Below are 22,031 nucleotides of genomic sequence, written 5' to 3'. Positions count from 1 at the left end.
AACAGGTATTATAAGTGAAGCGCCCTAAAATGGCGCTATAGTGAGCAAATAAATATAAAAACTGCCGCGCTGAAATGACAACACAAAAGTGACAAAAAAACTGTATAGTGACAGTAGGTGAACAATCCAAGTAAATATAATCAATGAAAATAGAATGATAAATAATTCCAAATATAAAGTCCAAAGGAAGGGATTATGACGTCAAGTGATGCGTGAATTCGTGACAAATCCTCCTTTATAATGCACTCACGAGAAGCGCATATTATATGCGCATTGAAATCTAAGGACTTTAGCTCCTCCACAGGTCAGCTTCATCCACCTCCATACACAGTATAAGGAAACAGCACAGCAGGCATATACTAGGGTAGGAGATTCTTCCAGCAAACCGTTCCACCATCAGCAAACCAAAAGGGGGCTCCACCTTGAAGGGATTAGCTCAACAAACGAGCCCAGAAAGAAAAGCGCTTTTGGTCAGTATTTCATTAAAAATTTCAAAGGCATCCACGCGGATCAATAAAATAGCATATATATTCCACTTACAAAGATGGCCGCCGGACCTCCGTCAGGACGCAGCGGTGTGACATCAGTACACAGGCTCCTTTCTGACGCGTTTCGTGCGCACACACGTTATCAAAGGGATCCGCCTCCTACTAACGCTATCACACAAGCCTTTATATAGAACCGAGCATGCGCGCGCGGCTGGGCCCCATTATGATGAGGACCGGACACAAACATAACTTCCAGGGCCAAACAGGAAAACAAGAAAATGCAAAAACGAGTCCACATTATTAAATGGTATTAATAAGGGAAGACTAATTACTTCGTAATTAATAATAGTTAAATCAACGGTCGCCATTTTTCTGTAGGCTTAAGGCACAAAAAGTGCCAGCAATGTTTGATACCCCCAGCAGCCATAAAACCGCTGCAAGAAGAAAAACCACAGACAAAATGCATAAATATGACGTAAATATGAGAAATCTAAAAAATTGTATACATTATAAATAATGGGACTGTATAAATAAAAATATTGATGTAACCGTATAACTCCTAAAAATTAAAGGTCCTGGAATAGATGTACTGGTCCAGTGGTAAAAGTAATAGGTCTAAATGGACATATGGTAAAAACTTAATAGTCAGACGATTTAACTAACTAAAAATGCTGCATGCACAAATGATGTACAAATCCTATAAAATAAAATGGATGCACATAAAACCATACGAAATAACATTAGATCATTAAATATAATAAAAAATAATTAAAAAAAGAAAAAGGGGGGGAGTAATAAAAAACGTGAAAAACAATTCATGAATAAAAATACTGAAAAAGAGAGTCCTCCTCAAATATAAAAAATATATATCAATCTGGGAAGTAATGGTTTATTAATCAAAAGTGCCAATAAGTGAAGGGTATAAATAAAGCACCAATGTATAAGAAGTGTAAACATAACAGGACACTCCAAAGGCAATAAACAAGGAAATCCGCTATTATCTATAAAACAATTGATGTCAATATTATGTCCTAAAGGTGCTAAGGTCTACATTTCGAAGATCCACTTCGTTTCAAGCATAGGAACAGCTTTGCGTTTGCTGTTCCCCCTCCAGTGAGGGCGAATTATATCAATGCCAACAAACTTCAGAACAGAAGGGTCTCTATGGTGGTGGTACCTAAAATGTTTGGAAAGGGAATGTTCCTTCAGTCCTTTCTTAATGTTATACACATGTTCCCTTAATCTATCTCTTAATCTCTTAGTTGTCCTGCCAATGTATTGCTTTTTGCAAGGACATTCTAAGAGGCATACTACATATTTGCTGTTACAGGAAATAAAATAATCCATGTTGTAACATTTACCCGTAGAATGGGACATAAAAGTGTCTACTATTCTCTTGCGAGTACCATCACATCTGCATAAAATGCATTTATTGCATGGAAAGAAACCTTTCATTTCTGAAAAAAATGACATAGTACTGGGTGGGTCTATTACATTTGGTGCTATTCTATTCCTTAAAGAGCATTCTTTACGTAAAGTCACTTCTGGTCTCTTAGGTAAGAGATCAGCTAACACAGGATCATTCTTAAGTACTCCCCAGTTCTTATTGAGGATCCTAGATATCTCTTTATTTTGAATTGAAAAGTTAGTAACAAAAGGACAGATATGTTTAGGTCTATTATCATTTGTGTATGTCAGCAGGGAAGATCTATCTAATTCTCTAAATTTTTGATGGTTTGATTCAATGAGGAAATATTGTGCCCTCTTTCCAAAAACCTGCCCTTTAAGACCTCAGCCTGTGAAGAAAAGTCATCGAGATTGTCACAGTTCCTACGTATTCTTAGAAATTGGCCCTTTGGTATGTTTTGAAGCCAGGAGGGGTGGTGGCAACTGTCTAACGGAATGTAACTATTCCTATCAGTAGATTTAAAAAAACGACTTTGTCACAACCTTAGTACCGTCATACATCAAGATTAGGTCTAGAAAGTTGATTTCCTTATCGTATTGATAGGGGAGTTTAATATTGAGGTTATTGTTATTCAATGTACCAAATAAATTTTGTAGTGACTCTTCACTGCCCTGCCACAAAAGAAGAATATCATCTATGTAACGTTGATAAAAACTTAATTCTGGCCATGCATAAACTTGGTAAAACTTGGTGCGAATAAATAATAATAATAAAATAATAATAATAAAATAGATAAACTTGGTGCGAATTTGGCACCCATTGCAACGCCCGTGATCTGGAGATAAAAGGTATTCTAAAACCAAATAGAATTGTGTTGCATTGCAAATTCTAAAAGTTCTAAAATATATCTCTTTTGACAGAGGGGAATATTGTCCGCCTCATTCAGATAAAATTCCGCAGCTGACATACCATCAGAATGTTTTATGTTACTGTATAGGGAAGATACATGGGCTGTAACTAAAAAAAAAAGTGCATGGATTCACCGGGATGCCCTTTGTCATTAAGGATTTGTTTTGTGTCCTTCAAAAAAACCTGGGGTTGAAGAGACCAATGGCTGTAAAAAATAGTCAATGTATTCCCCTATCCTGGAGCATAAGGAACCAATGCCGCTGACTATTGGCCTGCCTGGTGGATGTTGCCAATCTTTATGTATTTTAGGTAGACCATAAACTATGGGTAACCTAGGTACAGAGGGACATAAAAAAACTCCTTTTTTTGTTTATAATATATTCATTATAAACCCCTTTTATTGATATTCTTTAAATCCCAATTGAAAGTTGTCAGTGGATTTTTATTTAAAATACAGTATGTCTCCGTCATCCAAAATCCTATGTACCTCACCCATATAATCCACCTTCATCTAGAATGACTACCCCTCCACCCTTGTCCGCAGGGCTAATGAACAGATCCTTTCTCTCCAAAAGTGCTTTTTATCCCTGCATCCACTGATTGTTACCAGGATTTTTTACCCTTAGTGTTTCTAAATCTTTAATGATCATATCCTTAAAGATGTTGATATGGGAGTGGGTATGGGTGGGAGGGTTAAAAAGTGAAGCATTTTTCAAGTTTGTAAATTGAATTTCACTCATCACAATCTTGTTGTTAAGAAGAGGATTATCCAAAAATGCCTTTTTAAGGACAATTGTCTGGTAAACCTATGTATATCAAGATAGGTCTGAAATTTATTCAGCTTAGATTTGGGTGCAAATTTAAGCCCCTTGTTCAACAGAGAAAGTTCATTAGTGGTCAAAACTGTGTGGCTAAGATAGAAAATTCCATTGTTGCTTAAGTGCGTCTTTTCGGGGTCTGTTGACCTTCTTTCCTCCTCGTTTTCCTCTGTGCGTATGCTTCTCTTTCTTGTTGTTCCTCTCCCTAAAAAAGAACCCTGCGGTTCTTACTGTGTGTTGCAAGGATTACGACAATGATCGTGGTCATACTTATGGGGTCCCCTATTGTTATAGTCACAACTTACCCGCTAGTCACTATTGGGTGGTCTATACTGGGGTCTCATACCATTACGTTGTTGATAAGGAGAGTAATGAACACCTCTGGTATCACCTGAAGATTGGGAATTATCATAAGTATGATAACTAGATACATCATTTTTTCCAACATACGGTACATGCTGGGGAGAGGATGGGGGCCTTATACTCCTCTTCATATCTAGTGTAATCATTAGATCCTCCCTAGGATGGTTCTCAAGGTCTAAAATTACTATAGTAACTATTATTGGTAGGTCTAATGGTGTGATTTTTTTTTTCCTATTATGCCCTCTCCAACCTTGTTGGTTATTTCCTTGATGGTAGTTATTAGCAGGGTTAGTGGGATGAACCCTTTAGATCCCTGGTGCCTATGTTGGCATCTTGGAGATCATGTATGGCCTCAAACCTATTGTTAATAGGTACTTTATATCTGTAATCCCCATATGATCTCGATGGTGATATATACCGATCCTCCCGCAAATGTTGAGCTCTAAGTGGAGTGTGGGAAGGATGACGTAATCTCTGTTTAGTATAAGTCTCTTTAAACCCCACCTTAGTGTCAGATACTGCACTATGAGGTCCTTTGTGAGAGGAAGTTACTGGTTGAGCTTCCTCTTTGCTTGTCTACCATCTGAAAACAATGTTTTCTTTGTAATCTTTGAGGTCTCTGGAAAAATTTTTTGTCTTTTTAATTTTTTGTTCTTTTTCAGTGTTATCCATTAGGAGCTTCAATTTATCTGATTCAGCTATGTATTCCTCTCTTCCCAAAAAGAGTGTTAAATTAATCTCGTGTTTTGTTAATTTCACTGTCTAAATACATCAGCTTTTTCTTTTTCCTGAGGAATTTCAACAAATCTAAACCAGTGTTGTTAAAAAAACTTGTACCATTCTAGATCACTATTGATGTCATCGGTCTTGGGAGACACGTCCCATCGCAGTGATCTTGGGACCATATTCTCTTTGACTTATTTTTTCAAAAAGGAAATATCCCACAAAGTCCTAATTTCTGATGTAGCAAGATTTTGCAGATGTAGGAAGAGACCATGTAGATCACAGGTGTCAAACTGGTGGCCCTCCAGCTGTTGGAAAACAAGTCCCATGAAGCATTGCAAGATTGACAGTTATAAGCATGACTCCCACAGGCAGAGGCATGATGGAACTTGTAGTTTTGCAACATCTGGTGGGTCGCCAGTTTGACACCCCTGATTTAGATTATCTGCTTCCTCCTCATAAGTAAAAACTTCATCTGAGATGACAAATTTCTTTGATCTTAATTCAGAAATATCCATCTCTCTTATTTATATTAAAAGCAAACAAAAAACAACGGTGCCTGGCAGCTCAACTAATAGGGGTAAGACAAAAATGGAAAGAATAGGTAGATGGTGAGCACACAAGCAAAGGCAGCAGCTCGCACAAAAGGATAACCCGCTATATCCTCAGTGATAAAAAAAGGAAAGGGAGTACAGCACTCATAAAGAAATATGATAATCAATAACTCAATGCTATAGCGTAATAAAATGAAGGTGGAGCCCCCTTTTGGTTTGCTGATGGTGGAACGGTTTGCTGGAAGAATCTCCTACTCTGGTATATGCCTGCTGCGCTTCTGGTGAGTGCATTATAAAGGAGGATTTGTCATGGATTCACACATCACCTGACGTCATAATCACTTCCTTTAGACTTTATATTTGGAATTATTTATCACTCTATTTTCATTGATTATATTTACTGTATTGTTCACCTACTGTCATGATACTGTTTTTTTTTTGTCACTTATGCGCTGTCATTTCAGCGTGGCACAGTTTTTATATTATTTATTTGCTCGCTATACACCTTGTTCCAAATTATTATGCAAATTATATTTTTCTCATTTACCTAAATAATTGATGTAAATAACAGTCAGCATAATTCTCATGTTATCAACTATTAAGAGTACAATTCAAATTTTATTGAACAAACCTCCTAATGATAACAGGATTTTTTTTAAACATAAAAAACTTCCAATGCACTGTTCCAAAATATTACGCACAGTAAGTTTCAAAACACTTAATAGGTTGTAAAGAACTGAAAATTGTCATTTGTTGTGTTTGCAGCATATTTACTGAAATCAAAAGCTATTTCAACTTTCAAAGCTATTTTAACTTTTTAAACATTTTAACAGGTCACGTTACATTGTAACATAGGACCCCTTATTTGATAGCAGCTTCACAAGTCTTGCATCCATTGAACTTGTGAGTTTTTGGACAGTTTCTGCTTGAATTTGTTTGCAAGATGTCAGAATAGCCTCCCAGAGCTGATGTTTTTATGTAAACTGCCTCCCAACCTCATAGATCTTTTGCTTGAGGATGCTCCAAAGGTTCTCAATAGGATTGAGGTCAGGGGAGGATGGAGGCCACACCATGACTTTCTCTCCTTTTATCCCCATAGTAGCCATTGATGCAGAGGTATTCTTTGCAGCATGAGATGGTGCATTGTCATGCATGAAGATTATTATTATTATTATTATACAGTATATAGCAACAAAGGGTATTCTCAGCGCTGTACATTAGCAAGGGGGACAGAACATGAGACAAGACAGTAACAATACAATACACGAGGGGTTCGAGGGCCCTGCTCTTTCGAGCTTACAATCTAGGATGATTTTATTACTGAAAGCATAGTTCTTCCTTCTGTACCAGGGAAGAAAGTGGTCAGTCATAAACTCCACATACTTTGCAGAGGTCATCTTTACACCTTTGGGGACCCTAAAGGGGCCGACCAGCTCTATTCCCATGATTCCGGCCCAAAACATGACTCCACCACCGCCTTGCTGACGTCGCAGCCTTGTTGGAACAGGGTGGCCGTCCACCAACCATCCACTACTCCATCCATCTGGACCATCCAGGGTTGCACGGCACTCATCGTGAACAGGACTGTTTGAAAATTAGTCTTCATGTATTTTTCTGCCCAATGCAGCCGTTTCTGCTTGTGAGCATTGGTTAGTGGTGGCCGAATAGAAGGTTTATGCACAGTTGCAAGACTCTGGAGGACTCTACACCTTGATGTCCGTGGGACTCCAGAGGCACCAGCAGCTTCAAATATCTGTTTGCTGCTATGTAATGGTATTTTAGCAGCTGCTTTCTTGATCCGATGCATGGATCTGGCAGAAATCTTCCTCAATGTGCCTTTATCTGCATGAACCCGTCTGTGCTCCGAATCAGCCACAAATCTCTTAATAGTGCGATGATCACGCTTAAGTTTTCGTGAAATATCTAATGTTTTCATACCTCATCCAAGGCATTGAACTATTTCACTCTTTTCGGCAGCAGAGAGATCCTTTTTCTTCCCCATATTGCTTGAAAATGGTGCTCTGCTTAATAATGTGGAACACCCTCCTTTAGTATTTTTTCCTTAAATTGGGCTCACCGGCCAATCTAATTATCACAGGTGTCCGAGATTGTTTTTAGTGATCAAAAGAGCCCTGACACACAATGCCATCCATGAGTTACACTGAAAAACAAAATATTTAATCTTTGTGACACTTAAATAGAATTTACATAATAATTTTGAACAGGGTATAGTGTGGTTTTAGGGCGCTTCACCTATAATACCTGTTGTGCTTATTCACTTACAGTCACCAGTTATTGTATTCATTTTATTACGCTATAGCATTGAGTTAGTAATTATATTTCTTTATAAGTGCTGCACTTTCTTTTCCTTTTTTATCACTTTGAGGATATGGCAGGTTATCCTTTTGTGCGAGCTGCTACTTTTGCTTGTGCGCTCAATGTCTACCTATTCTAGAGCACGGGTGTCAAACTGGTGGCCCTCCAGCTATTGTCAAACTACGAGTCCCATGAGGCATTGCAAGATTGACAGTTACAAGCATGGCTTTCAAAGGTAGAGGCATGATGGGACTTGTAGTTTCCCAACAGCTGGAAGGCTGCCAGTTTGACACCCCTGCACTAGAGGGTGTTTTTGCATGAAAGTCTGAGACGTGACTTTGCATCTATTGACAAAATGCCTATAACACTATTTTCAATCAATATGTTTCTGCTGCCAATATATGCAACAAATGTAGTGCATGCACTACTTTTCAAAAACGCACATCTCCCAGAATGCATGGTATCATGTGATCCAGTGCAGGCAAACGAACTGTGCTTGTGATCTGTGTTTGGGGTGTCCTTAGAAATACAGTGACACAGCAGATCGCACACCCAGTGCGTTTGGAACACGGTGCAGGAGGCATTCAAGGAATGGGAGTTTCCCACACCGCATTCTGGTGTGAACAGGCACTGAATGATCATTTAATGCTTGCAGTGTTTTTCCACAAATGGGTGCAACATGTAACCTATTTCAGAGGTGAACTTATCCTTTAAGCTCAACCCGGCCATATTCTTGCTTGGTCTCCCACCACTCAATATGTCAAAGGAAAGGATGCCAAAAGACGGACTTTACATGTGTTAACAGCTACCGGATGTCTGATTGTCATCCAATGGCGACAGATACAAAGACAAACTTGATATACACTCTTGTATGCAAAAGATCAAACTTATGGAAGTTCTCATGGCCGGGCTAAATAATATGTTTTGTAGCTATGAAAGGGTTTGGAACCCATGGACCTTCTTTGAGGCTTCCACCTAAGATGTCTCATAGCCACCGTTCTGTCCCTTTCCATGTCCCCTGCTGCCTTCTACTGACCTTTCCCTCTTTACTCAAACTTTTGTGTGTTTTTTTTTTTTTTTTTTTTTTAAAGTGTTACTTAATCCAGGACTCTGCATTCACTATGTCTGGTCTCCCCGGACCCTGCATTCACTATATCTGGTCTCCCACAGTACACAAAACATGGAAATGCAATAATTTTAGTAAATATAAACTGCTAAATACCTTTTCTCATCAGCAGTCTTGTGACTTCTATCAGTGTCCAGCAGAGCACTGGGTAAAGCTTGTAGGAGGAGTTTTCATTCTGCTCTAGGAGGATGCAGAACCCCTGACCTCTGTCTGGACAGTGATGATTGGCCCTGTGCTGATCACATGTACTCTCCCAAGAAAAACAAAAACAACCTCTCTAGTAATACACACCAAACTGAGCATGTGCAGAGTGACTTCACACAATCTGTCTTATCAGGTGATAAGAGGGGGACAAATTGTATTTCGGGGTGGGGACAAACTGATCTAAAATGTGGGAAACCGAAAGTGTGATAGATGACATAGGGGGGAATTTACTAAAACTAGAGCACTCAGTATCTGGTGCTGCTGTGCATAGTAGCCAATCGGCTTCTAACTTCAGCTTGTTCAGCTAAGCTAGAACAATAAAACCTGTTTTGTTTTTTTTTTTGTTTTTTTTTTGTTTTACATGCAGCGCTGCACCAGATTTTGCACCATGCAGTTTTAGTAAGTAACCCTCATATATGATCACCTAAAACTATAAATAAGGCTCATCAAGTTTTGGCTTGGCTGTCAGACTTCAATATCCATATCATTCTGTACAGATTGTAATAGAATGTTCTTGTGATCATGTTCTGATTATTTACACTGGTCAGATCATGTTGGGAGTTATAATATTCCCTGCCCATAAATTATAATGGAAATGTTCTGCCATCATGCCCTGTGTTCAGATCAGGGTAAGTATGTATGTTTTTGGTGTCCATCAGTGGATTATTAAAAGTGGTCCCTAAGCTCTGCTTTTAACTTTTTTTTGGGGTGTTTTTTGATAGTCCAAGCAATCAGTTCAACTGGTTGTTGTGTTGTATGCACAATTATTATTTTTGCTTTTCTGTCTAATAATAAAATATTTGTAAAAAAATTTTAATTAAAGGACGTGACAGATGTGTTAAAGCTGGAATTCTGTAGTTGTAATTATAGGGTGGAAATGAAAAATTAACCTTTTTTTCTTTTTTGTCTTTGCAGCTTTAAGGTGGTTTCAGAAGACATGGCAGCTTACACCACTTGCAGCATTGTTTTACCTGCTGTCCGATCCCGGTAAGAGATAGATAGATAAAGTATTTTCAAACGTAAAGTGGAAATTTACCCATAACAACTTGTTAAAAAATTATTTTCTTTAGCAAGGAACATACATTCCACATTAATAATTATGTGACCAAAATTGGTGTGTGCTGAAAATTTCATCCGGCATTGTTCCTGTTTCAATTTGCTGAAGGTTTCCATTTTGCTGAAGCCAACAGTCCTGAGCAGCTGTAAATCTTTAGGCTGTAGCAGATCAGCCTCTAGATTTTCAGCACAGTGCCTTAAAATAGAGAGCAACTGAGCATGTGCAGAACAGGAAGAGCTAGTGTAAAACAGGAGCCTATACTGTTTAAACCTCAGTAATACTGTTTTCCATAGCTTTACGTGCAAAACGGGCCAGCCTAAAGTGATCTAGCAGGACTTAGTTTTCCGATTAAAGTTCCACTTTAGAGTGGACCTTTCACTAACTTTACAAGTGCATAAATGTTTAATACATGACGCAATAAACGGCAACAGTATAATTTTTTAAAACAGCTTAAATCCAAATATCGACCTAAATTGACTTTAATTTTGCCCTGCCTCCTCCTCTTCCTCGGGTCATGGAAGAACCTTGCAGCACATCTGCACACTTACAGGATCCCCATGTGAATGCACAATGGTGGGGCTGTCATGAATTTCCCAAACTTGCATTGTATGTGTACAAAATCCCCTGCTCTTGCAAAGATGTGCCAAAGGGCTGTGCCAGGACATAAAGGTTGGGCACAGCCTCGGCAAAAGCTGTTGTGCCAGGACCATGACTGCATCTGCAGTCATGATCCTAGTATCGGTTTTCTCAGCCGGCAATTGGCTTTCATTTAAAAGTAATCCAGAGCGGCTTTACAGCTGTCTGATCAGAGTTACAAAAGTTTTATCCATTTTTAAATCCTAGGTTCAACTGTTCGATCTATTTTTAAACTCTGGGCTCAGCTGTGCGATCTACACTGCTCAAAAAAATTAAAAGAATGCTTTGAAAACACATCAGATCTCAATGGGGAAAAATATCATGTTTAATATGTATACTGATATGGGCTGGGTAATGTGTTAGGAATGTAAGGATGCCCCTTCATTTGATGGTAATGAAAATTATCCACCTACAGAGGACTGAATTTAAGGACACTTTGAAAATCAAAGTGAAAAAATGATACAGCAGGCTAGTCCATTTTGCTGAAACTTCATTGCAGCAACTCAAAATGGTACTCAGTAGTTTGTATGGCCCCCACATTCTTTAATGCATGTCTGACAATGTTGGGGCATGCTCCTAATGAGATGATGGATGGTGTCCTGGGGTATTTCCTCCCAGATCTGGACCAAGGCATCACTGAGCCCCTGGACAGTCTGAGATGCAACCTGGCAGTGTCGGATGGACCGAAACATGATATCCCAGAGGTGTTCTATTGGATTTAGGTCAGGCGAGTGTGGGGACCATTCAATGGTATCAATTCCTTCATCCTCCAGGAACTGCCTGCATACTCTCTCCACATGACGCCGGGCATTGTCGTGCACCAGGAGGAACCCAGGACCCACTGCACCAGTGTAGGGTCTGACAATGGGTCCAATGATTTCATCCCGATACTTAATGGCAGTCAGGGTACCATTGTCTAGCCTGTAGAGGTCTGTATGTCCCTCCATGGATATGCCTCCCCAGATCATCACTGGCCCACCACCAAAATGGTTATGCTGAACAATGTTACAGGCAGCATAAAGTTCTCCACGGCTTCTAGAGACCCTTTCATGTCTGTCACGTGTTCAGGGTGAACCTGCTCTCATCTGTGAAAGCACAGGGCGCTAGTGGCGGACCTGCCAATTCTGCTGTTGGCAAATGCCAATCGAGCTCTATGGTGCCAGGCAGTGAGCACAGGGCCCACTAAAGGACATTGGGCCCTCAGGCCACCCCCATGAAGTCTGTTTGATTGTTTGGTCAGAGACATTCACACCAGTGGCCTGCTGGAAGTCATTTTGTAGAGCTCTGACAGTGCTCATCCTGTTCCTCCTGGCACAAAGGAGCAAATACTAGTTCTGATGGGTTAAGGACTTTCTATGGCCCTATCCACCTCTTAACCTCCTGTCTCCTGGAATCTCCTCCATGCTCTTGAGAATGTGCTGGGAGACACCGCAAACCTTCTGGCAATGACACGTATTGATGTACCATCCTGGAGAAATTGGACTGCCTGTGCAACAACCTCTGTAGGATCCAGGTATCACCTCATGCCTTCAGTAGTGACACTGACCCTAGCCAAATGCAAAACTAGTGAAAAACAGTCAGAAAAGATGAATAGGGAAAAGAATGTCAGTGGCCTCCACCTGTAAAACCATTCCTGTTTTGGGGGTTGTCTCATTGTTGCCTATCTAGTGCACCTTTTGTTAATTGCATTAACACCAAAGCAGCTGAAACTGATTAACAACCCCCTCTGCTATTTAACTGACCAGATCAATATCCCAGGAGTTTAATTGACTTGATGCTAGACTCTGATTAAAAAGTGTTCTTTTAATTTTTTTGAGCAGTTTATTTTTTAATCCTGGGCTCAACTGTCAATTCATTTTTTCATCCTTTGCTCAGTTGTGAAGTCTATTTTTATAGCCTGGGTTCAACTATTCGATCTGTTTTTAAATCCTAGGTTCAGCTTTGTGATCTATTTTTAAATCCTGGGCTTAGCTATTTGATCTGTTTTTTAAATCCTGGGTTCAACTGTGCGACCTGTTTCTAAATTCTGGGCTGTTTTTAAATCCTGGATTCCACTGTTCAATCTATTTTTAAATCATAGACTGTTTTTTTAAATCCAGGTCTTAGCTGTTTGATATATTTTTAAATCCTGGGTTCAACTGTGTGATCTGATTGTAATTCCTGGTCTGTTTTTAAATCCTGGGCTCAACTGTCCAATCTACAGTATGTTTAACCCTTTGGCTGCAGCCACCAGAATTGTGTATAAAACTGAAAAGGAGACTCCTGCCCATTTGTGGGCCCAGGGCCGACATGGCGGGTGGAGGGAAGAGTCGAGAGCAGACACACGTCTGCTCTCCTTCCCTTCTTGCTGTGACCCGGAAAGCGACATGTATGACGTCACTTATGGGTCACCCTGTCACACTTCCTGGCTAGAATAGCTAGGGAGGAATGGATTGCAATGTGATCTGCATTGTAATACATTCAGTGGAGCCCAGAGGAGACATGCAGGGTCTTTTATACTAAATATATACTGTATTAAAGAGAACATGTCACCTAAAAATCATCACATCTGGGACTTTGTGTCTCCTATGTGATTAAAAAAAGTTAAGCAAAAAAAAAGTTTTTCATTGCAAAAAAAATAGTTACACCCAAGCATAAAACCACCCCACCACCCAGAACAAAAATTTGAGGCCCCCTCCAACCCACACATATGCGCATGTACGAATTTAAATGCACATGTCGAAGGCACCTACGTGTGAAAACGTTGATTGCGATACACGTGTTAAATATTACTGGAGTGAGAGCAATAATTCTAGCACACGTCTTCCTTCGAACACCAAACTGATGAACTGTAGGGGCTTTGAAGCATTGCCTATAGAAAATATAGGGTAAGGGTACTGAAGTTTGTCGCTCTTTCACAGGTGCACACAAATTTAAGATTTTACATGTTTCATATCTATTTGCTCTTGTGCAACCTCATCTTTTATATTTTACCAAAATTTGGATAATTTGTTGCGTTTGTTTGCCCTAAAAATTCACTTTTCGTGTGTTTTTTACTGAAATTATGGGTTTCTTAGACATTCGTGGTAATATCGTGAAACATAAAAAATTGGATCTACCGCTATATTATTCTCTAGGGTGTCTACTTTCAGGAAATATATCATGTTTGGGGGTTTTGTGTAATCTTCAGGCTCAAAATGATTTTTTTAAACGTATGTGCCAAAACTCTGGCAGCGAAAGGGTTAAATACTTAGTTCAACTGTTCGATCTATTTTTAAATCCTAGATCCTTGTAGTCCAATGAGGCTAGACTTCCAGGAACACACCTACTAATATAAGCAAATAATCCCAACACTTATCAGTGCTAACCAATCAGCTGATGTGAAAAAGACTACTTTGTACTGAGACCCACACAGTTGGTGGACTGGACAAGTGAACTTGGTCACTGAAGGCAAAGTACCTTTACAGAAGGGACCATAACACTATACCTGGACTAACATTACACCAACTGAGATGCATGTGTGAATTTAGACATAAGCAATGTAAAAGTTACATAAGGCCATGCGCTCCTCCTCTCATGACAGTTCTTGGGCCTTTGGAGAAGTAGGAAGAGTATACCATGTTCCCCAATACCTGGGTGTTACATGGTTTCCCATACCTAGGTGTTTCTTGGTTTGGCAATGTACCATAATGGCAGGGAGGGTGAATGTTTAGTGCTTACAGTCCTTCCTGTTAAGTGGAACTTTTACTTTGTGTAGTATGGGCAACATACAAGTTTAGACCTTTTTTTTTTTTTCTTTAATCTCCCCTCCCCTTCACAGGTGTTTTTATAATTTTCTGCAATTGTAATCTTTTTTGGAAATATGTAGTCTTCTTGGGGAAATCCTTGTACTGCATCTACGCATTTTCACTGACCTGACAAATTTGATTCTTCATCTGCCTCTTGATGACTTTTACAATTTTGTAAAAGAAGAAAAAAATATCAGATGGTTACAAAAAGTTGACAACTGTTAAATTAAATGGACTGTCTGGTACAGTGATGTGTACACTCGTCCACACTCATCCTCTAGTCCAAAACCTAAATAACATGCAATTGGTGAACATGACATCCGATTATATTCCTGTGAGGATCCCATGGGGAGTTTCCTTGGCAGGAGATTTAAGGCTGCTGCCATCTTTCATGGCCATTTTTCCATATTTTGCTTTGGTATTACAGGCAGGGTCTATAGAGGATGGAAAAGAAATGGTGATGGCATGGGGCTGGCTACAGTTCTCCAACTATTAAAGTGTTTTGCTTTATTTGTTGAGAAACAGTTGTGAATTCTGCTACTTCTGATTATATTTTCTTTACTGATACTGCACTATAAACAATAATCTCATCGGTCTGCTTCTAAATCCACAGGGTCTCCTGTCTTGTACTACAGAAGAAATGCTGCCCTGTCTACACCTCCATATCCTTCAACCAAAATAGCTGGTTACCTCCCCTTTCAAGCTGTCGGGCGCCCTTCACGTTGCCCTACCTCTCCACATGTGACCGGAATTACCATACGTCTATGTTACGACTCCAGAATTTACCTCCACCGGATCCTCCTACACAGTCGCCTCCTACACAGTCGCCTCCTACACCGGAGCCTGAGCAAGCTCCGCAAATTGTGCGCAAGTCATTGGGCCAGAGAGTGGTGGATGAAATTAAACACTTTTATCACGGCTTCCGATTGCTCTGGATTGACACCAAAACGGCTGCGCGAATGGTTTGGAGGCTTTTACATGGGCAGGTGCTGAGCAGGAGAGAAAGGAGAAGGGTAGGTTGTTAAGATGTTCCTCAAAAGTGCATTTGAATATAAAAGGCTCCATGATATGGAAGTACGTATTTGGAGGACAAGCCTCCTGTTTGGACCAAAGCAACCTATTACACCCACCACATTTTTAATCTACTGTGGGAGAAAGAGTGTTTGATAGTTGAAACCAAAGCTTTGATGTATCCGTAGGTAAATGTATCCCTAGGTAAAATTAACCTGACCCTGTCTTTAGTTATACATTGATCTTTGCAGAGCTCTTTGAATTCTAAGCCCCTAGGGCCTCGACTTTTGTAAAAGTCATAAAGTGTAGCCAAACCAATTTTCCTCAGTTTTGGTTAGTGTGGGGAACATTATTGCCATCTGTGGCCCCACTCCATGATCCCTTCTCTCTATTGTTATGACATTGTCACAGAGACAAAAAGTGATCCAAAATTCCGACTGTATCTAAAAAAAAGGTTAAAATTATACAGTACATACACTTTTAAACTCAACCTCCTACTGAAACTAAATCTGTCATCTGTCAGTCAACTCCTAAAGTGGAACTGCGCTTAAAAACTAAAGTATGAACAGGCTGGCTCTTTTTTCCCAATAGAGGTATGCTATGCTGCTTCTGAAATAAAAGAACTTACCTGCCTGCTACATTCTTGGAATTAATTGATTCCTGTGTACATTTGCAAGAGCTGCAACATTCCTGGCTGGCCACTCAAGGCAGCCCAGAAGCAACCAAGAAGATGCTGGAGAAGAAATTTGCGAATTTTGCATCTGAGTATTTGCAGGATTTACTTCTAAAATAAGTGGCAGATCCTCTACTGCTCACTGAGGTTCTGGAATTTGAAAGTTGAATGCCAGGTGGAAAAGTTTAGTGGGTGAAACTGCTTATTAATTTTTAGAGACGTTGATACCCTGTGTACAGTCTAGTGCTTGGATTGGATCCAGGGGGCTTTGCAGAAGCACAGAAATTGATGTGGAGACACGGCAGGGTGCCTGCACTTCAGCACTGTTGCTAAAGACAGGTCACTATAAAGCGATACTGTAGTCCTCAGAGTTGTGATAATGTGCAAGTGTCAACAGCGTATTAGCATGTTATGGCAGACTCTACTACCGGTGACCCTTCTCCAGTGATAACCATGCTGCCGTCCTCACTCCAGTTTACTTGGATGGCCACTTGTGATGTAACACTTGTGAGGTCCCTGGCACATGGCAATATTCTTTCCATCTCACAGAGAATTTGTTTTTTTGGTTAATTATTTAACAGAAGAGACATGCAAAGCCTCCTATTATTTTATAATTTTTTTGCAAGTAACGGTCCATTTCAACATCACTGAATTTTCCACTAAGGCCAGCTGCGCTTTTGCTACAGTGCAGCTAATCCGTGGTTTTCATGCAGGTTAGCTTCACTTTCCAATAGACTTCTATGAGGTCCTGCGGTTTTAGTGTGCACCAAACTCCTGCAAGCTGCATCTTTGGTTCACTTTCTGAAACTGCACCAAAATTGCAGGACATCATAGAAGTCTATAGGAAAGCCTAAGTAACCTGCACAAAACGTATGGGTTAGCAGTGTTTTGCCCAAAGTATAGCAGGACCACATTTGGGCAGTGTGAAGCCATCCTAACCCATAACTGGTGTGATTCTCCAGCAACCAGCAGCTTCAAACTTTCACTGAAAAATGACTTACTTTCTAAAAGTTTGAATCAAGTGGTATTCACTGCCAGATACACCAGGCTAAAGCCAGCCATAGAGGGAGCAAATGTCTGCCGATTCAGCAGAGACTGGCCGAGATTTGATAGATCTATGGGCAGGCTGCTTACACCCAAGTCAATCCATCAAGTGACTTGGGTACAACCAGCCTGTCGGATTTTTGTACATATGATTGCTGCTGGTAGCTATAGCAGCTAACAGTAATCATTATGTTCTGCTGGCCAGGAAGGCTCCCTGGCAGCAGAAGCCAATAGGAGGGATTCCCCCATCAACACTGATTGTACAGATGTAGGGACTAAAGAGATTTTCTTTGAAAGAAATTGCATATACCATGGGCTTCATTAGTACCTAGACTCTGCAAAGGTCAAAACTGTGGATTAGATTATAGCAGACATTTTGCTGGTTTTCACCTTTCTCATGCTGAAAACGAATCTGATTGCTGCGAGTCGCTACTCGTCTCTGCTATATACTAATATTCTCTAACATTATTAATAAATCGTAAAGTCCCTGATTACAATGTAGTGACAGTTGTGTGTTTTGTTTATAGCTGATGAGAACCTGTGCAGATCTTTTCCGACTGGTGCCGTTTATGGTGTTTGTTATTGTCCCCTTCATGGAGTTTCTTCTGCCTGTCTTTCTGAAGCTCTTCCCGGAAATGTTACCGTCTACTTTTGAGACAGAATCCAAAAAGGTCAGTTAGACTTGAGCAACAAATCCATTTACTAGATGTCCTCCCAATATTCTGAATGCATTTGTTGGTTTTTTTTTGTTTTTTCCTTTACGTTGCTATTACAATGTGTTCTGCCATCTCAGGAAGGGTAAATAGTGCACGTTCTTGACCAGCAGAGGCTGCTTTGTGAGATAATGCTGATGAGTGTTGCCTAGATGTACAGTGTTATCCAGAAGGGTTCAGGAAAATTTCCACAAATATACTAGAAAATTGCTATAAGGGCTCATGCACACTGCAGCTGATAAACTCACGTTCAGGAGCTGTTCAGCGTTTTTTTCAGCAGCCCCTGAACTCTCCTTTGTTTTCCTATGTGTCCATGTACACATCTTTGTTTACAGTCGTTTACAGGCATTTGAGTTTGCAGTCGTTTTTTTTTTTTTTTTTAAACGCAACAAACTTGCGTTCAGAAGTTGATTTTTATCAGAGTTTCAAACGCAAACCTCTGGTAAACGCGGCAAATCACATTTATAAGCATTTGCTTTTGAATTTTTGAACTCTTCCTGTTCCCAATGCTGTCCAGAGCCTTTTTTCCCATCATGAAAAATTCATGCGAAGAGTTTTCAAGGTGCTCAGATGGACAAAACACTTAACACAGGAAGTTCCTACCAAGCTTGTCGCACATTGTAATGACCCGTTCACACCTCAGACCTCTCCCACCCTTGGAAACAAAAATGTTAATGAGCAATTCACACCTAATTATCTCAACACATACTGCTGTCTCTGCTTCTAATGTGTGTATTTCTCTGAAACAGTCTGAAATAGTTAATAATTTACCACTTTTCAGTGCATTCTGGGTATTTGGGAGGTTCTCCTGTGCTTATCTTTAAAAAATGCTTCTAAACGCAAACGCACAGAAACGCGTTATGCAAACGCGGCTAAACAGACTTTTTTTAACCTACGTTTTCCAGCAGTCAGTTTCCATCGTTCAGAGACGTCCCATGTACATGGGGCCCAAGTGTTATTATTTTTATGATACCAGGTTTCTTTTTAGTGCCGACAGTTTAAGCAGCACTTTACAAATGTTTGGGAGCTGGAACAGTAATAGGATAAGAGGGGGGGGTGGAGCCTGACTATGGCGGCTCGGAAGAGTGGGTAGCAAACACTCTCCGTTAGCCTCCCCTCGTCTATCCTCCCCATGAGGCCCCGATAGAGAGACCAGAGAGACCAGCTGCATGGAGGGTGAGCGGTAACTCACCCGCTGGAGAGAGGTCGCGGAGTTCCGGGGACGGTTGCGCTGCTGGGACCCAGGAGAGTGCCGGAGAGAGAGCCGGAGGGGGGACGCTTTGGGGTTCTCCACTGGCGACCGCCGGCGCCTGCAGAAGAGGAGTGGAGTTGCCGGGGAGACGGTCGGAGCCTGGATCCAGGAGAGAGCCGGGAGAAGGACGCCTCGTGTTTTCCTCTGGCGTCTCGTGGCGGCTTCGGAGGAGGAGTAGGGTTGCCAGGGAGACGCCAGTGAGACGGTCGAGGCATTGGAGCGGCCCCGACACGTGGGAAGCCGCGGAGGAGCTCTGGGAGCTCCGAGTGTGATAAAGAGAGAGACTGCCCGGCATCTGAACAAGAGGGTGAAGAGGTGGAAGGTAAATTACATATTGCCCCACAATATACTATAATAGTCTCAGCTGCTTACCGTCGCCCTGTCTCCTCTATCCATCGTCCTGTCTCCTCTATCTACCCCCACCTCTAAACTATCTACATACCATACCAGCTCTACAGTCTACAGTCTAACAATTTCATATTATCACCTTCTCAATACGGCTAAACCCTCCAACTTCCATATTTCTCCTATCTCTGTTATATTATTAACCCGTGTTGTATACTGCGCTGTATACCACCTATAATCTAAGGAGACATGTGATGAGAAGATAAATCATAGGAGTTATATGAGACCCCTAGGAATCCCTTCAAGAGGAGACTAGAGGACACAATTACAGAGGAGGAACGCTTCTGGAGTGAAGTTCCAACGTGGAGGGTGAGTGATGACCGCGGGTTTTCCTGCAGGTCCTCTGTAACACTCTTTATACATTGGACTTGTATATTAGACTTTTATACGCATTGAGTTCACGTACTAGATTCCTATGTGCCTATAATAAGACATTGTATTAAATATTCAATCTGAAAAATAAAAGAAAAAGGAGATTCCTAGGGCGGGTCTGAAGATTGGGAGGAGTAAGAGAACAGGAGTTCCTTGAAATAAGAGTAAAAAGTTTCAAAAACAATATGAAAGGTAAAAATACCAAAGGGAGCGGGCCTAAGAACACCCAAACTGGTACGATTAAGAAGTATGTGTTACAAGGAAATGTTACCCCAGAAAGAACTCAGGGAATAAGTGAAAAAGTGATTTGGAAATAAGCTTGGATAATAGCCCGAGACTTTCCCTGGGCCCAGTATATAATAGTCAAATGGAAGGTACGGAACCGAGAGATCTTGAAAGAGATTTGCAAATACCTAATAAAAAAGAAATGGCGGAAATGTTTAAAGGCTTGGAAAAATCAATAAAGCAGGAGATGGGGATGATCCGCGAAGACTTGGGACAATTGTTAACTAGGGTGGAGGAAATAGAGGAGAAGGTTCAGGCCAATGCCCAGGCCATCCCAAAATTAGAGAAGTGGATAACGGAAGATAGAAAAGAACAAAAGAGATTACTTTATATGATGGAAGATCAACAAAATAGAGAAAGGAGAAATAATCTCAGAGTAAGAGGAGTCCCGGAACTGACACAGGGGGAAGATTTAAAAGAGCTAACTGCCAAAATTTTGATCTCCATAATGGATAAATCGGATGAGGAGATGCTAAAATTGGATGAAGTATACAGGATTGGGAAATATCATCAAGAAAAAGGGGTAGAAAAACCAAGGGATATAATTGTGAAACTCCATAACTACGGAGATAGAGAAGAGATATGGAAAAAGATTAAAGGAAGAACAAATATTACATACGAAGGAAAAAATATTCAAATTTTTGCAGATTTAACAGCAGAGACTCTGAGAAGGAAAAGATCACTGAAACCCCTACTAGAAGTGATGAAAAAACATAATGTGAAATACAGATGGGGCCGGGACATAAGTTTAATTGGGTGGAGGGATGGAACTACAGCTATATTAAGATCTCCGGAAGATATGGAAGACTTTTGTGATAAATTTGGACTGCAGAGACAAGAGATACCTGGTTGGGAAGTGGGGGATGGAGAGGTGGACAGCTGTGGGTCAAGAATGTGGCAGCTGGTTAAAAGAGGAAATAGAGAAACAATAGATAAGGGGACACCGGGGAGGAGGGGGGGAAGGTGAGCGGTCATGGTCAGAGTCGAACCCCTATAGAGGGATCAGAGGTGGAAAATGATCCGAAGGCATAGGAGGCCTGGGGGGGATGGGGAGGTGGGAGGTTGGGGGGGGGGGAGATCTCAGGGGGGGAGGGTTAGGGAGGACGGGGTTTTTAGGGGCAACACTCTGCATAATGGAAGAGAAAGAGATAGGAAAAGAGAGAGAGGATAAGATATGATAGATGGAAGATCTCCGATTTTATAACTTATAATGTAAAGGGATTGAACTGTCCTGGGAAGAGTTTTAAATTATTTAAGGAGCTACAGCATAGGGAGGCTTCGGTGGTATTTCTGCAGGAGACACACCTAGAGATTAAGTCAAATATAAAGTTGTACTCTAGAAATTATCCAACATGGTTTTATGCGGATTCCCCAATCAAGAGAGCTAAGGGAGTAGCAATAGGGATTGCAAAAAATGTAAGGCTGGAGATAGACGAGAGAGAGGTAGATCCTGAGGGGAGATTTCTGTTCTTAAAGGGTAGATTACAAGAGCAAGAATGTACAATTGTAAATATCTACTGCCCAAATAAAAGACCAGAAGTTTTTCTGAAGGGTGTCCTGAGAAAACTGATGGCCTTTAAGAAGGGACGTTTGATAGTGGCAGGGGATTTGAATTTTTGTATGGACCCACAAATGGATACGACATCTTCTGTGCAAAGAGAGGGAGGTAAAGCTTTGAGAATCCTGAAGAGGGTGATCCATGAGTGTCAACTGGTGGATATTTGGAGAGTGATTCATGGAAAAGAGAGAGATTATACCTTCTTCTCCAAAGCACACGAGATGTACTCCAGATTGGATTATATATTAGTAGATCACCAGCTTATAGATTTGGTGGATAAAGTAGAGATAGAGGCGATGTCTTTTTCGGATCATGCCCCTGTTTCACTGAAAATGAGGTGGAGAAGACG

At 40.7% G+C, this 22,031-nt stretch overlaps 1 protein-coding gene across 2 annotated transcripts in view; it reads left to right on the top strand.

The window, feature by feature from the left end:
- Positions 1-22,031, top strand: part of LETM2 (leucine zipper and EF-hand containing transmembrane protein 2) — a 48,157-nt gene that overhangs the window by 3,988 nt on the left and 22,138 nt on the right. For both annotated transcript variants that reach the window (XM_089661312.1, XM_089661311.1), the window contains exons 2-4: positions 9,825-9,896; positions 14,983-15,382; positions 17,625-17,768. In XM_089661312.1, coding sequence (XP_089517438.1) covers positions 9,847-9,896; positions 14,983-15,382; positions 17,625-17,768 — 594 coding nt within the window. In that variant the 5' untranslated portion in view covers positions 9,825-9,846. The remainder of the gene's footprint in view (positions 1-9,824; positions 9,897-14,982; positions 15,383-17,624; positions 17,769-22,031) is intronic.

This window comes from Staurois parvus, unplaced genomic scaffold (assembly GCF_062004578.1).
Source record: "Staurois parvus isolate SC_StPar_1 unplaced genomic scaffold, SC_StPar_1.0 ptg001328l, whole genome shotgun sequence".
NCBI classification, from domain to species: domain Eukaryota; kingdom Metazoa; phylum Chordata; class Amphibia; order Anura; family Ranidae; genus Staurois; species Staurois parvus.
This window is presented reverse-complemented; position numbering and strand designations above follow the sequence as displayed.